Genomic DNA, 12,127 nt, shown 5'->3' on the forward strand with positions numbered 1-12,127 from the left:
AGCGAGACGGAGCGAGCAGTGCAGAGTGGTTGTGAATGTGAGCCGAGCAGAGGAGAAGAAGCAGTGAAATTATCAGTTAAGCAGTAAGCACTGATTACATGTATTACATGCATTACACTCTAAAAACCAGCCATTCGTAACCTGAGTTGCAGGCCTGAATTGAGCTGCAGCTCAATTGCTGCTGCGATTTCTCAGGTTTCTCAGAATATCAGGTCTGAACTGGGTTTGAGTTGTGTAAAACAGCACTTCTCAAGCACAAACTAGACCACAGAGCCCCATTTGACAAGATTTTGTCCAAGGGCTTGTTTTTGGAACTGAACACTGTTGTGCGTCATGTCAGTTAATCTCATGTGGACTGAAATTGAACTGAGAGCGAGGGCGAGCTCTGTTTATGTAGAAACATCCCTCAGTCCTTTTGTCCAATCACAGCAACGCATCCATTATGTTTTAATTAAGTTCAATTAAGTTTTTATCACTTTAACGTTTGAGACGGGTAATCAACAACCAGGCTGTGTATTGGCCTTCTGTCAGTGTGAGTGTGTGCATGTGTGTGATGTAAAGCTCTACAGAGTCATTATGTTGAGCTGTCAGCAGTGTGTGAGCAGGTTAATTGGAACATGAAGCACAATGTTAACCAGGATTAATCAATGTAATTACACACATTGTAATTACAGTTTTTTATTGGTGCAATCAGGGTCTCCTCATGAACCTCTGTGTGATGGCTCTATTATTATGGTTATTTTTATCTTTTTATTTTTTACTTAACCCAAATGAGATAATTTCTGCTGTGTGTGTTCTACCACAGGGGAACACTAGGGTGGGGTAGTGTGTGAGCGTGTATGTGTTCACTTGTGTGTTATTCATTAATTAGGCTGTTTTCCCAGAGATTAGCCCAGTGTCGGCACTGCTACCTTTAGCCGCTTCATTCATTAGCGCAGCGTCATTCATTAACCCAGCCGCTAATGAAAAGCCACTCTTAATTGGCAATGAAGAGATAAGGGCTAAATGAAAACACTAAATATACAGGGGGCAGTGGTGTGTGTGTGTGTGTGCGTGCGTGCGTGCGTGTGTGTGTGTGTGTGTGTGTGTGTCCATTAATTCTCTAGATAAAGAGGAGGCCCAGTAAACCTTTATTAGCTACTTAACCAGGACACTTAGCCTGATAATAAGGATCAACACAGAAACCTGGTGTCATGAACTCACTAACACACACACACACACACACACACACACACACACACACACACACACACACACACAGTGGGGGATAGGAAGAGTCTTTGAAATACCACACGGACATTACATATTCATGTACTCTTGGTACATGTGTGCTATTTGAGCTGCCACTACTGTACTGTACATAGTCATTTGCTTTCTTCATCAACACATCTTCACTCGTCACTCTTCAAACATTTAACACACATATATACGAATGCATTGTCGATACAGCAGCGTTACTGCACTCTGTTTAAACAGAATCTGTAGTTACGTGCAACATTAAAAAATCACACACACACTGTGTCATGTGACAGTACATGCTGATATTTAATATTAACCTACCTGTCTCTCTATCCTTCAGCTGGGACGGCCACTGAGGCCTCTCCTCCGGTTCCACCTCCTCCTGAGGCTCAGCCAATAGAAACCAAGGCTCCTGAGGAGGAAATGGATGTCACGGATGATGATATCACAGCAGGTAGGCACAATACATTGTCTCATTTAATCATTAGATTCTGTGTTTCGATGAAGAAGATTCACAGTTTATTTCTTTATTAAAGGGATACCAGTTTTTACACAAATGTACAAACTGTACAGTATCTGTTTTGTAGCCTGTATTGAGCCTGCCTGGGGTCTTAAGGCTGATTTACAGTTGCACTAACAAACCAGGTGGCCTATGGCTGTGTATGCTTTTATACACATGTGCTAGTGTTGCTGGTGGTGTTAATATAGTGTGTTGCCAGCTGTGCTCTGCCCAGTAAACACACCGACCTCTCCGGCTTTCAGCTGTGTCTCTTTGCTAGGTAGTGAGTGGACAGACACCTGGAAGCTTGGTGGCAGAAAGTTATATCTTGCCCAATGATGATTTGCCATGGAATGTATGTGAATGTGACACATATGTACATGATACAAGTCGAGATAGACTGCAAGCTCTGAATAGGCGGGGCCGAATATGTACAGATTCAAGATTTCAAAGGTTTATTTATCACATAATATTATACAAGTACAACAGCAGTGAAATGAAATTGAAACCACTCTGTCGCCTATGCAAAGAAAAATAAATATTGCAACCAGAAAATAACACTTAAATAAGAAAATAAAACTTAAAAAGAGAATAGAATAACAACTAGAATAATAACTTAAATTTAAATAGAAAAATATATATACACATATTATAATCAAGAATTATATATAAATGAGACAATGACAAAAGACCCAGAAACTAAAGTATTTACAGAAACTAAAGTATTTACAGAAGAAGACCGTAACCCAGTGGGTGGGTGATATGTGTGATATATGATGCGTGCTTAGTGTGTGTTATGTTGGTTTATGAGAGTTTATTGTCCGAATGGCTTGAGGGAAGACGCTCCTCCTCAGACGCTCAGTCCTGGCCATGACACTGTGTAGGAGCTTGACAGAAGGCAGCTCCAGAAACAGTTCAGGGTTGATGGTGGGATCATAATCCTGGTTGCCATGGACCTGCATCACCTGGTGTAAATGTCCTGAAGGCAGGGCAGTGCAGTTCTCGTGATGCGCTCAGTACATCGGATCACTCTATGAGAGATAGCCGGTCCTAGTTGCTGCAGTTGCCATACCAGGCGGTGAAGCTTCCAGAGATGACAGACTGGATAGGGGCAGAGAAGGTTTTCCTCAGCCCTGTGGAGATCTTGAATTTCCTGAGACGTCTGAGGTGATACAGGCACTGCCTAGCCTTCTTCACCCAGAGGGTTTGTGGGTTGTCCATTTTAGGCCCTCAGAGATATGAAGACCGAGGTACCTATAGCTGCTTTAGTGGTGCTGAGTGGGACCTCTTCTACCACCATCTCCTTGGTCTTGGTGACGTTCAGGTCCAGGTTGTACAATAGTCTTTCGGCCCAAACAGAACATGATTTTTTTTTACTCTAAAACCTGACACAGTTACCATCTCAAAATCACTTCTGCTGCTCACATTTCACCCTCAAGTTGCTGTGAAATATTTAATGTCTAAAAGTAAGGGATCGCTTCCCCCAGTGACCTGTGGATCCTCATCTGGTTTGATGTAAAAAAAACATTAAAAACTAATTTATCATTTATGTACAGCTGAACTCAGTCTTGCTCTGGTGACTCTGAATATAGGTTAATCATTGTGTGTGCAAGTAAGTGTGTGTGTGTGTGTGTGTGTGTGTGTGTGTGCGCGCGCATGTGTGTGTGTGCGTGTGTGTGTGTGTGTGTGTGTGTGTGTGAGAGGGAGAGAGAGAGAGAGAGAGAGAGAGAATGCGTGTGTCACATCCAGTGTACTGTGACCTGCATGGTGTTAGAACAGTTTGGTGTTTAGTGCTCAAATATGCTCTCTCTCTCTTTCTCTCTCTCTCTCACTCTAACACCCCCCCACACACACACACACACAAACACACACGATAAGGTGAGGATAAACGTATCCCCATGACCCCTGCAGTACAGGTAGAAATCTCACACACACACACTCATACACTTTTCCACTCCATTTATCTTTTGTCACCTTTCCCCCAAAAGTTTAACAGTGACAGACATAGACAGGCACACGCACACACACACACACACACACACACACACACACACATACACACACACACCATCAGGTCTAGTGTTTAGCGGTATTTTCTATTCAACATTTCTTCTTTCGTGTTTCTTTTTTTTGTTCAGCCAGCTTCGTGACAATAGGCCTTGCTTTACTTTCTCCTATAGCAGCGGATCATCATCATCTCATTAACTATACTGGAGTCTAAAGGGAAATTTACATTCTCCCAACAATGATGAATTCGAGAAGAAACACTGTCTCACTGTCTCTTCACCCTTTTTCCTTCCTCCTCCCTCCATTCTTCTCTTGGACCAGTCAATATCACAGATGTGTCTGACAATTTATCATTTCTCACAGCTCATTTTTCTCCTATTGACAGCAGTATTTTTTCATTCAGTCTCAGTAGTATTCAATCTGTTAGCAGACGCCTCAAACACGGAGTCTGAATCTCTTCTGCTGTGGAGGAAAAAGCTCATTGAGTTTCCAAACTTTTTACCTCTGATTTTTTTCTTTCACTGCCTGTCTGCCAATTTGTAAACTTTTTCTTTTTTTTTGCAGATCAATATTAAGACAGAAAAAAGAAAAAGGGAACAAGGATGTGCTTTATGCACATTCTAAAACAGTTTGCAACACATAGTCTGATTACTGCCTACGATCAGCTCTGTGCATTGCAAGCAAACCAGTTCACAGAGCTGAGGTAGAGATACATGCACGGAAGAAAACATCATGAGAGACTTTGATATCAACAGGCTTTTGTACATGTGGAAATATCGCAACACTAGTATTAGTAGAATATTCATTTACATTAGCTATATAAACAGCAGGCAGCCAACATACTGTGCATTGGTTAAATACAGAGAATCAACTTCACTATGTTAAGTATATGATTGCATGTGACAAAAAACGATTCTTCTTCTAATTATTATTTTCATGACCCGCTTTATTGATTTTTTTTCACGATAAATCAAATTACTGTAAAGGATGGTTTTGGATTTTTTTTTTCCCCAGTCTTCTATAATACACCTCTCATATGCCAGACATACATGGCTGTAATCATTCCTCCTTTGAGAAAAGGAGTGAACAGATAAGGGGAAAGGGAGGAAAATAGCAGAAAAAACAGAGGCGAAAAGGGGGAAAAAAGGAAAAATATAGAAAAGGAAAACAGGAGCTGAAATGAGAAGCGTAGGAAATATTAAGAGAAGGAAGTAGAAAGCACAGGGAAAGAGAAAGGAAGAAAGGAAGGAGGAAATGGGTGGAAACAAAAGAGGAAGTGGTGATAAGAGGAGACAAAGGAAAAACGACAGAGATGTCGACAGCCAGAGAATCACTTGGCTGCAGGCTGTTACCACGGCGATAGACTCATCACCTCAGTCTACTGTTTCCCCTGTCACACACACGCACACACACACACACACAGAGTTCAGGATGTGCTGGTGACAACAGTTGTTGCTCTGTACCTCAGCTGCAAAACCTCCCAAACCAGAGCACACACATGCGCACACACACACACACACACACACACACACACACACACACACACACTCATACAAGCATAAACCCGTGTGTGTGCTGTAATTATGTCCCTAGCAGTGTCAGGGGATGTCATTAGGATCCACCGCACCCTCCTCGTAACATGCACACACACACACACACACACACACACACACACACACACACACACACACATCTACCGTCTATCTCTCTATGTTTCTGTCTCTCTCTCTCTCTCTCTCTCTCTCTCTCTCTCTCTCTCTCTCTCTCTCTCTCTCTCTCTCTCTCTCTCTCTCTCTCTCTCTCTCTGTCTGTCTCTGTCTCTGTCTCTCTCTCTCTCTCGCTCTCTCTCGCTCTCTCTCTCACACAAACGCACCCACCTACACATGCACGCGTGCACACACACATTTCAGTTTAGTTAATTGACTCTCTGTTGGCATGACATTTTGATGGAAGAAAATGTTGTCAAATGTACACACAAACAAATGATAGTAAATAATAAATACAGTGAAAAAATGTGGTAACCTGATAACATTTAATAATAATAATAATAATAATAATCATAATCATAATCATAATAATAATAACAGTAATAATAATAATAATAATAATAATAATAATAATAATAATAATAATAATAATAATAAAGCATTATAGATGTTTAATAAAGAAATACTTAGATGCAGAAAAAATATAAGGACAATTGTGTGTGTTACAATTTATAAGACCAGATTTATGATGAGTAGGAGTATGGCAAGTGAAGTCCATGGATTTTGAGTACAGTGTGTAAACAATAAGTTTATAAGTAGTAATAAGTAAATAAGTACTGAACAACATCTTTGTCATTAAAAAAAACTATATATACATTAATTGTAGCATCAGTCACAAAGGCAACTGCTAGGGACACAGATAATTCCTGGATAACTGCAGCTTTTACTTTTTTATACAGGGAACTGGACAGTTCCTGGTATTTTTTTAAGCATGTTCTCCTAAAACAACAGCTGATTGAATGGTTGTAAACTTGATTGGAACTGAACTGTTTTGGGGTTGCTGGAGAAACAAAATGGATCAGTTAGGCTTTACCAATATAATATCATGTAGTACACTTATTGAAAACTGTATTGAGTTGCATTTGTGTTTGCAGTGCCAGCTTTTATTCCTACGTGCTATTTATTTTGTTGTTTTTAGTGGAATCACAGGGCTATTTAATATATATTTTATAATATTTTGTAACTGACGTAATTTTTTTATATGGTATATCAAGATTTTTTTTTTCGGTGAGTTATTCATCAAGTGAAAATTTCAACACAGGTTCCACACTAGAGGGAAGAGTGTATCTCAAGTCAAAGGTCCTTGCAGGGTACCCACCCAATGCACACATGCATTCATGCGTGTGCGCACATACACACACACACACACATTTTGTCTGTGCTAGCAGGAATTTGGTCTCATTCAGGATTCAAAACCCTGCAGAATGTATCTGCTTATCCATTCTAGTCAAAAAAATTGTAAAATGAAACTAGAGATGGATAATTGCAAACATATTATTTTCTATTCGACACAATTCCTTGTCCTATTTGTTATTAGGGCGGAAGGAAAGGTAGTACCCTTGCAAGGGGTCCACAGCGGCAAAGATAGAGGTCAGAGGTCAAAGTTCAGGCTGGCCCTCACCTTTCAGTGTCATTAGCCCTTTTGTGATTTGGTTAGCTGAAACGCTAGCCTCCCCTGCTAATCTAATATCAGGGCCTGGAGGTTGTTTGGGTCAGATCACATTTCTCCTCAAAACAGATTGAACTTATGGCGAGATAAATGGTCAGAGCTGTGAGTCCAAATGCTCTGATTGTTTCTGATGATTGTGTCTCTTCTGTTTGACACAGTGGAGGACCCAGCTGGTGTATGAGAATATTATTATATTATAGACAGAGGAGTCAAGTTGTTGTCCAAATATTACTAATGTGCAGGTATGTATTTCTGATTGCTCTGCAACAGAAACAGACATATGTAAGAAAGTGGTAACATGTAGTATTCTGCATGTCATTATATTATGGTATTTTATTTTATCTAATATTGTATTGTAGTATGATATGGTATAGTGTAGTGTAGTATGGTGTTGTAAGGTATAGTGTATTATAATATAGCATATTATTGATAGTACAGTTACCCTACAGTATGGTATAATAAGGTATGATAAAGCGTACAGTCAGGGTGTAAATCACAAATCCATTGGATTGATGCAGTTTGATTCAAAATCCATTAATGACTGATTGAATAGAAAAGGGGACACTATTTTCAGTATTTAGCTCCAGTATACTGTGCTAAACTATTCACTGGTGTCCTTAATCTGCTGAAATTAAGATTAATGATCTGCAGCCTTTTCATTTTAAAAAGTTAACAGCATTAATTAATTTGAAAGCATGCTTGCCTGTACAGTATGTGGATAACAAAATTAAGGGGTGTGCTCTGCTGTGTTATTAACATTATAGCTAAATCAAGCAGTGAGAGCAACCTTTCTGCTTCACTGTTAGCTCCAGAATGTCAATAGTTGTATAAGATGCTGAGCAGGTGCAGAGATTTTCAGCTAAAACGCACTGACCAGCAAGTTCTTTTCTTTTCCAAAAACTAAATAGTTTTATTCCTGCGGTGTGTGTGTGTTGGTTAGCTGATCTCCTTTGTTACTGCTTTCTGTTTTTTTGGGGGGGGTGGGCGGGGGGGAATTGCTCCTCCACTCTGTTAATGTTAGTCTCTAGGTGATGTCATATGAATTGTGCACAAATATGAGGCCTTCTTCACATTTGTCTTGCAAAGGTAATTATTCAGTCCTTAAATAAACGTAAAGCTTGAAACTGCTGCCTTTCTTGAAGATGAACTTCAAAATAACTTGAGCATGTGTATGCCGTGAATTGCCCAAGTGCTGCACAACCTTTGCAGTTGAGATCCGTCAACGTCACCACATTGAATAACATTTAGAAAACAATTTTCGATATTTGTGTTGTGAATCCTAATCGTAGGAGATGATAATGTATTGAAGTGATCTTTTTACCAACACCTAGTATACAGTGCTATAGCATAGTATAACATGACATAGTAAAGTATTTGCAGTGTGACAAGTTAAAATATCGTACAGTATCATGAGGTGTGTTATAATACAGTACAGTATATCATAGTATAGTATCAGATATGTAAGGGATAATGGAGGTAACGTAAGGGCATTATCCTGTTTATATCATGGTAAGTTGACAAAGAAAAAACATGTTCATTTTATGTGTTCTGCTGTCAAAATTGAACTCTCCCCGGCAACACCTGAGAGTGTGACTAATAGCTGTGAAACGCTGTTCACTACTCCGATAAATAGGACAGACTGTATTTATGATTCAAACTAGTCTGCTCAGCTCACTGAACCCTTTAACTCAGCCTATTAGCCAGAGAGCTATCATTATGCAAGCAAGATTCAAAGTCAGTAATATCACGTACAGTACGCCAACAGTAGATGTCATTTCTAAAGGTCTTCAGAAAGTCTACATAAGACTATTACAAACAAATGACTGGCCATATGTATTGTTGGACGGGGCATGTATATGATGATACACTAAATTATAGTAAAAGGTATATATCAAGGTATGGTATACTACATCCAAGTACAGTTTATGATAGCATAGTTTAATATGTTATAGTTTATGATATCATAGTATAATACAGTATAGTGTTGTCTGTAATAGTACAGTTTAGCTCATCATTGTATATTATAGTGTAACATTTGGTAGACCAGTCCATGATAGTATACTTGTCCATATAGTACAGTATTTTACAGTATAGTATCTATCATAGTGTAGTGCAGGACTGTACAGCACACTTTACAAAGATATCCAAGTATTCTGGCTGATGACAAACAGTCCATAAATTCATTTAGAAGGGAAAAAAACCCTCTCCTTATACTTGGCTGATACGAACTTGGCTGAGAATCATATTTTTAAGCTTTCCTCAATATGAAATCTATCCACAGATTATTGTTTCTTTTTTGTTACTCTGTCAATGGTTATTGTTTCTATATCACTGAGGCTCAGAATGACCCATCAGTAAGGTTCCTCTCTTTCTGGAACACCGCACTCTCCGCTGTCCATTCATACAGAGGTCATGGGTGTTGGAAAAAGGTCTGGAAATACAGATGAAATTGTCACACAGTATGGTATTGTATGGAAACAATGTACAAACTACAGATAAAAGATGTGCATTCGTTCACTGCTCTAGTACATACTAGTCATACTAACCATATGACACATTCTTCCCCCCTCGCCACGCACACGCGCGCGCACACACACACACACACACACACACACACACACACACACACACACACACACACACACACACACACCACACCACACCACACCTGTCTTATGGTTGAGTGGACAGTGTGATAATGTGCACATGCAGGGGGGATGGGTAGAGTGTGTGTGTGATCGTCTGTGTGTATGTGTGTGTCAGGGTTTATGAATGTGTCACAAAGATAAAGCACTGGCCTTGGGGTTGTGTGATTGTGTATGTCATTGTGTGTGTGTGTGCGTTTCAGCTTGCTTGTTGCCTGAACACAGACATAGATGGAGAGTTGTGAAGACGGATGGAAATGACTGGTTACTGACTGGATATCTGGGCCTCTGAATGCCTGATTGGCTGTTTGATTGCTAAATGACTGGAGAGTAGTCAAGAGTCAACCAGCACAAAGGATGCATGCATTATACTGCTCAAACACCATCAGACCGAAGAAAATTTAAGTCAAAACCAAAGAATCAATTTAAAGCCAACATGTTTCAAATGTGAGCATGTGTCCATATCTCAGGTTTCATGGAAATAAATGAAAAATGAATGCAGTTGTGCAGAAACAGATGTGCCTCTGAGAAGTCTATTGTCAGCAGAACATCTAAGACCCATTTTTCCACCAAAATATCAACTCCTCTCTTTGTGCTGCCTCACCCATTTGTTCCTCTCCTCTCACCTGTGCACCTGGGTACCAGTACCACACAGATGAGCAAAATGAATGTCAAGGTCAGGAAATAATCAGCTGTGGGAGAGCTGCATGCTCTGGACACTGCTGCCTTCAAAGTAGGGCTCTGCAACAGTGATGGAAAGTAACCAACTGCATTTACTCAAGCACTGTATGATAATTGTTTAGCATTTCCATTTTCAGCTTTTTTATAGTAATGTCATAACTACATGTCAGAGGGCAGTATTGTATTATTTAGTCCACCACATTTGACATCTTTAGTGGCAAGTTACTTTGCAGATTTTATTTTATTGCACTGCTTTTATTTGTACTGCATTAACCAACTGTAACAGTAAAGCATTGTAGTTAATGAGGAATGAAGGAATATTGAGTAGTAGTCATATAAAATGATGCTACATAACACCAGTGTTTTTAATTTCTTCCGGATTTTGAATCGAATTCCAGCTGGAACATGATGGTGAAGATTTTGCTTTAGAAGCGGGTTATGTGGAGATATTCAAGGTAGAACTGAAGCTAAAGTCGGTCTGATCACAGCAGCTAGCCACCAAATGTCCCACTGGGCCCTCTGGGCAGGACATCCTAAGAAATAAGCAATCACACAATCAACGAAGCAGGGATCATTTCGTTAGTCAGCACTACACCTGCTGAGAGAGAGTGCAGGAGAGTTCTCACAAGCGCATGAAATCTGCGCAAGCAACAATGTATTTGGGAGCAAGCATACAGTTTGAGTGCACCAGAGCAATTCTAAGCACCCTCAGATGATATTTGAATGCAAGCGAGGGTTTTAAGGGAAAACTTTACAAAAAACATTAAATTGTGCCCCCAAATTGAAAGGCCGTAATCTTGTATAAAAAAGATGGGGACATCAACTCCATATTCTTCTGCCTCTGCCCATCTATGCAATTACAGAAAGTAAAAGTAAACTGCCAACTGACATCGATGTCATCATTTACTCTCAGTAATGGTGTGGATCAGGAAAATGTTGAATGTTGAATTCTGATGTTCACAGAAAATGTGTCTTTCCATTGCATTGTGTGTTGTGTTTAATCTGATCAAATTAACTATCAGACATCTTGAATTGATCTGCACCTAGCTATTTTATTATTTCCTCCCTGTTTCTCAGCATTCTCAGCAAAAATGCCTGTTTTAAATATTTTCTCTTCAAAACTGTACCTTTACTGAGATAAACATCAGCTGCAAATTTTATATGAACACCATTTATATAATAAAAAAGTGACAAAGCAGGTTAACAGGCTTAATAAAAACAGGAAATGAAGAGCTGAACTCTGAATAAATGGACACAACGGTAAAATACCAGTAGTCGGAAATGTTATAAATTTAAGACATTCAGTTGGTGAAAGCTATTTGGAAATCTCTTGCACCTTCATCCCAGATGAGGGATTAAAGTGTTCACTACAAACTATAGTTAGTGCATTAGTGCATTGATATAATGGTAAGCTTTGGGATATCTCTTCAGTTAAGAGTTATCTGTAGTCTGAGACTTTCATTCTCCTGATAACTTGGCCATATTTGAGTCATATGAACATTTTAATTTTTCTGTAAGATGCTGTTGTTCCTTTTTTCCATCCTCCCCACCTTACTGTGGGGTTTCTTTTCCCACTCACTTTAAGTTCAAAGTTAAAAGTTCAAAGTTCAAAGTTCAAAGTTGGCTTTATTGTCAATGCTGCAATATGTGCAAGACATACAGAGAATTGAAATTCTGTTACTCTCTATCCACAATGAGTGTAAAAAAAGTAGAAGTAAAAATGAAAAAAATAAAGATTTAAATATATATTTTAAATATATACAGGTGACATCACGGAATGTAAACATGTGAAACATTTGTACATAGTGCAATTTGTGATGCTTTTCATTTGGCGGGGTCG

General features: G+C 39.3%; 1 protein-coding gene across 3 annotated transcripts in view; it reads left to right on the forward strand.

Moving 5' to 3' along the window:
* The window catches only part of LOC119029835 (WD repeat-containing protein 7), a 117,473-nt gene that overhangs the window by 56,473 nt on the left and 48,873 nt on the right, over positions 1–12,127 (forward strand). For all 3 annotated transcript variants that reach the window (XM_037116990.1, XM_037116988.1, XM_037116989.1), the window contains one exon: positions 1,580–1,693. In XM_037116990.1, coding sequence (XP_036972885.1) covers positions 1,580–1,693 — 114 coding nt within the window. The remainder of the gene's footprint in view (positions 1–1,579; positions 1,694–12,127) is intronic.

The sequence above is a fragment of the Acanthopagrus latus genome, chromosome 12 (genome assembly GCF_904848185.1).
Source record: "Acanthopagrus latus isolate v.2019 chromosome 12, fAcaLat1.1, whole genome shotgun sequence".
Lineage (NCBI taxonomy): Eukaryota > Metazoa > Chordata > Actinopteri > Spariformes > Sparidae > Acanthopagrus > Acanthopagrus latus.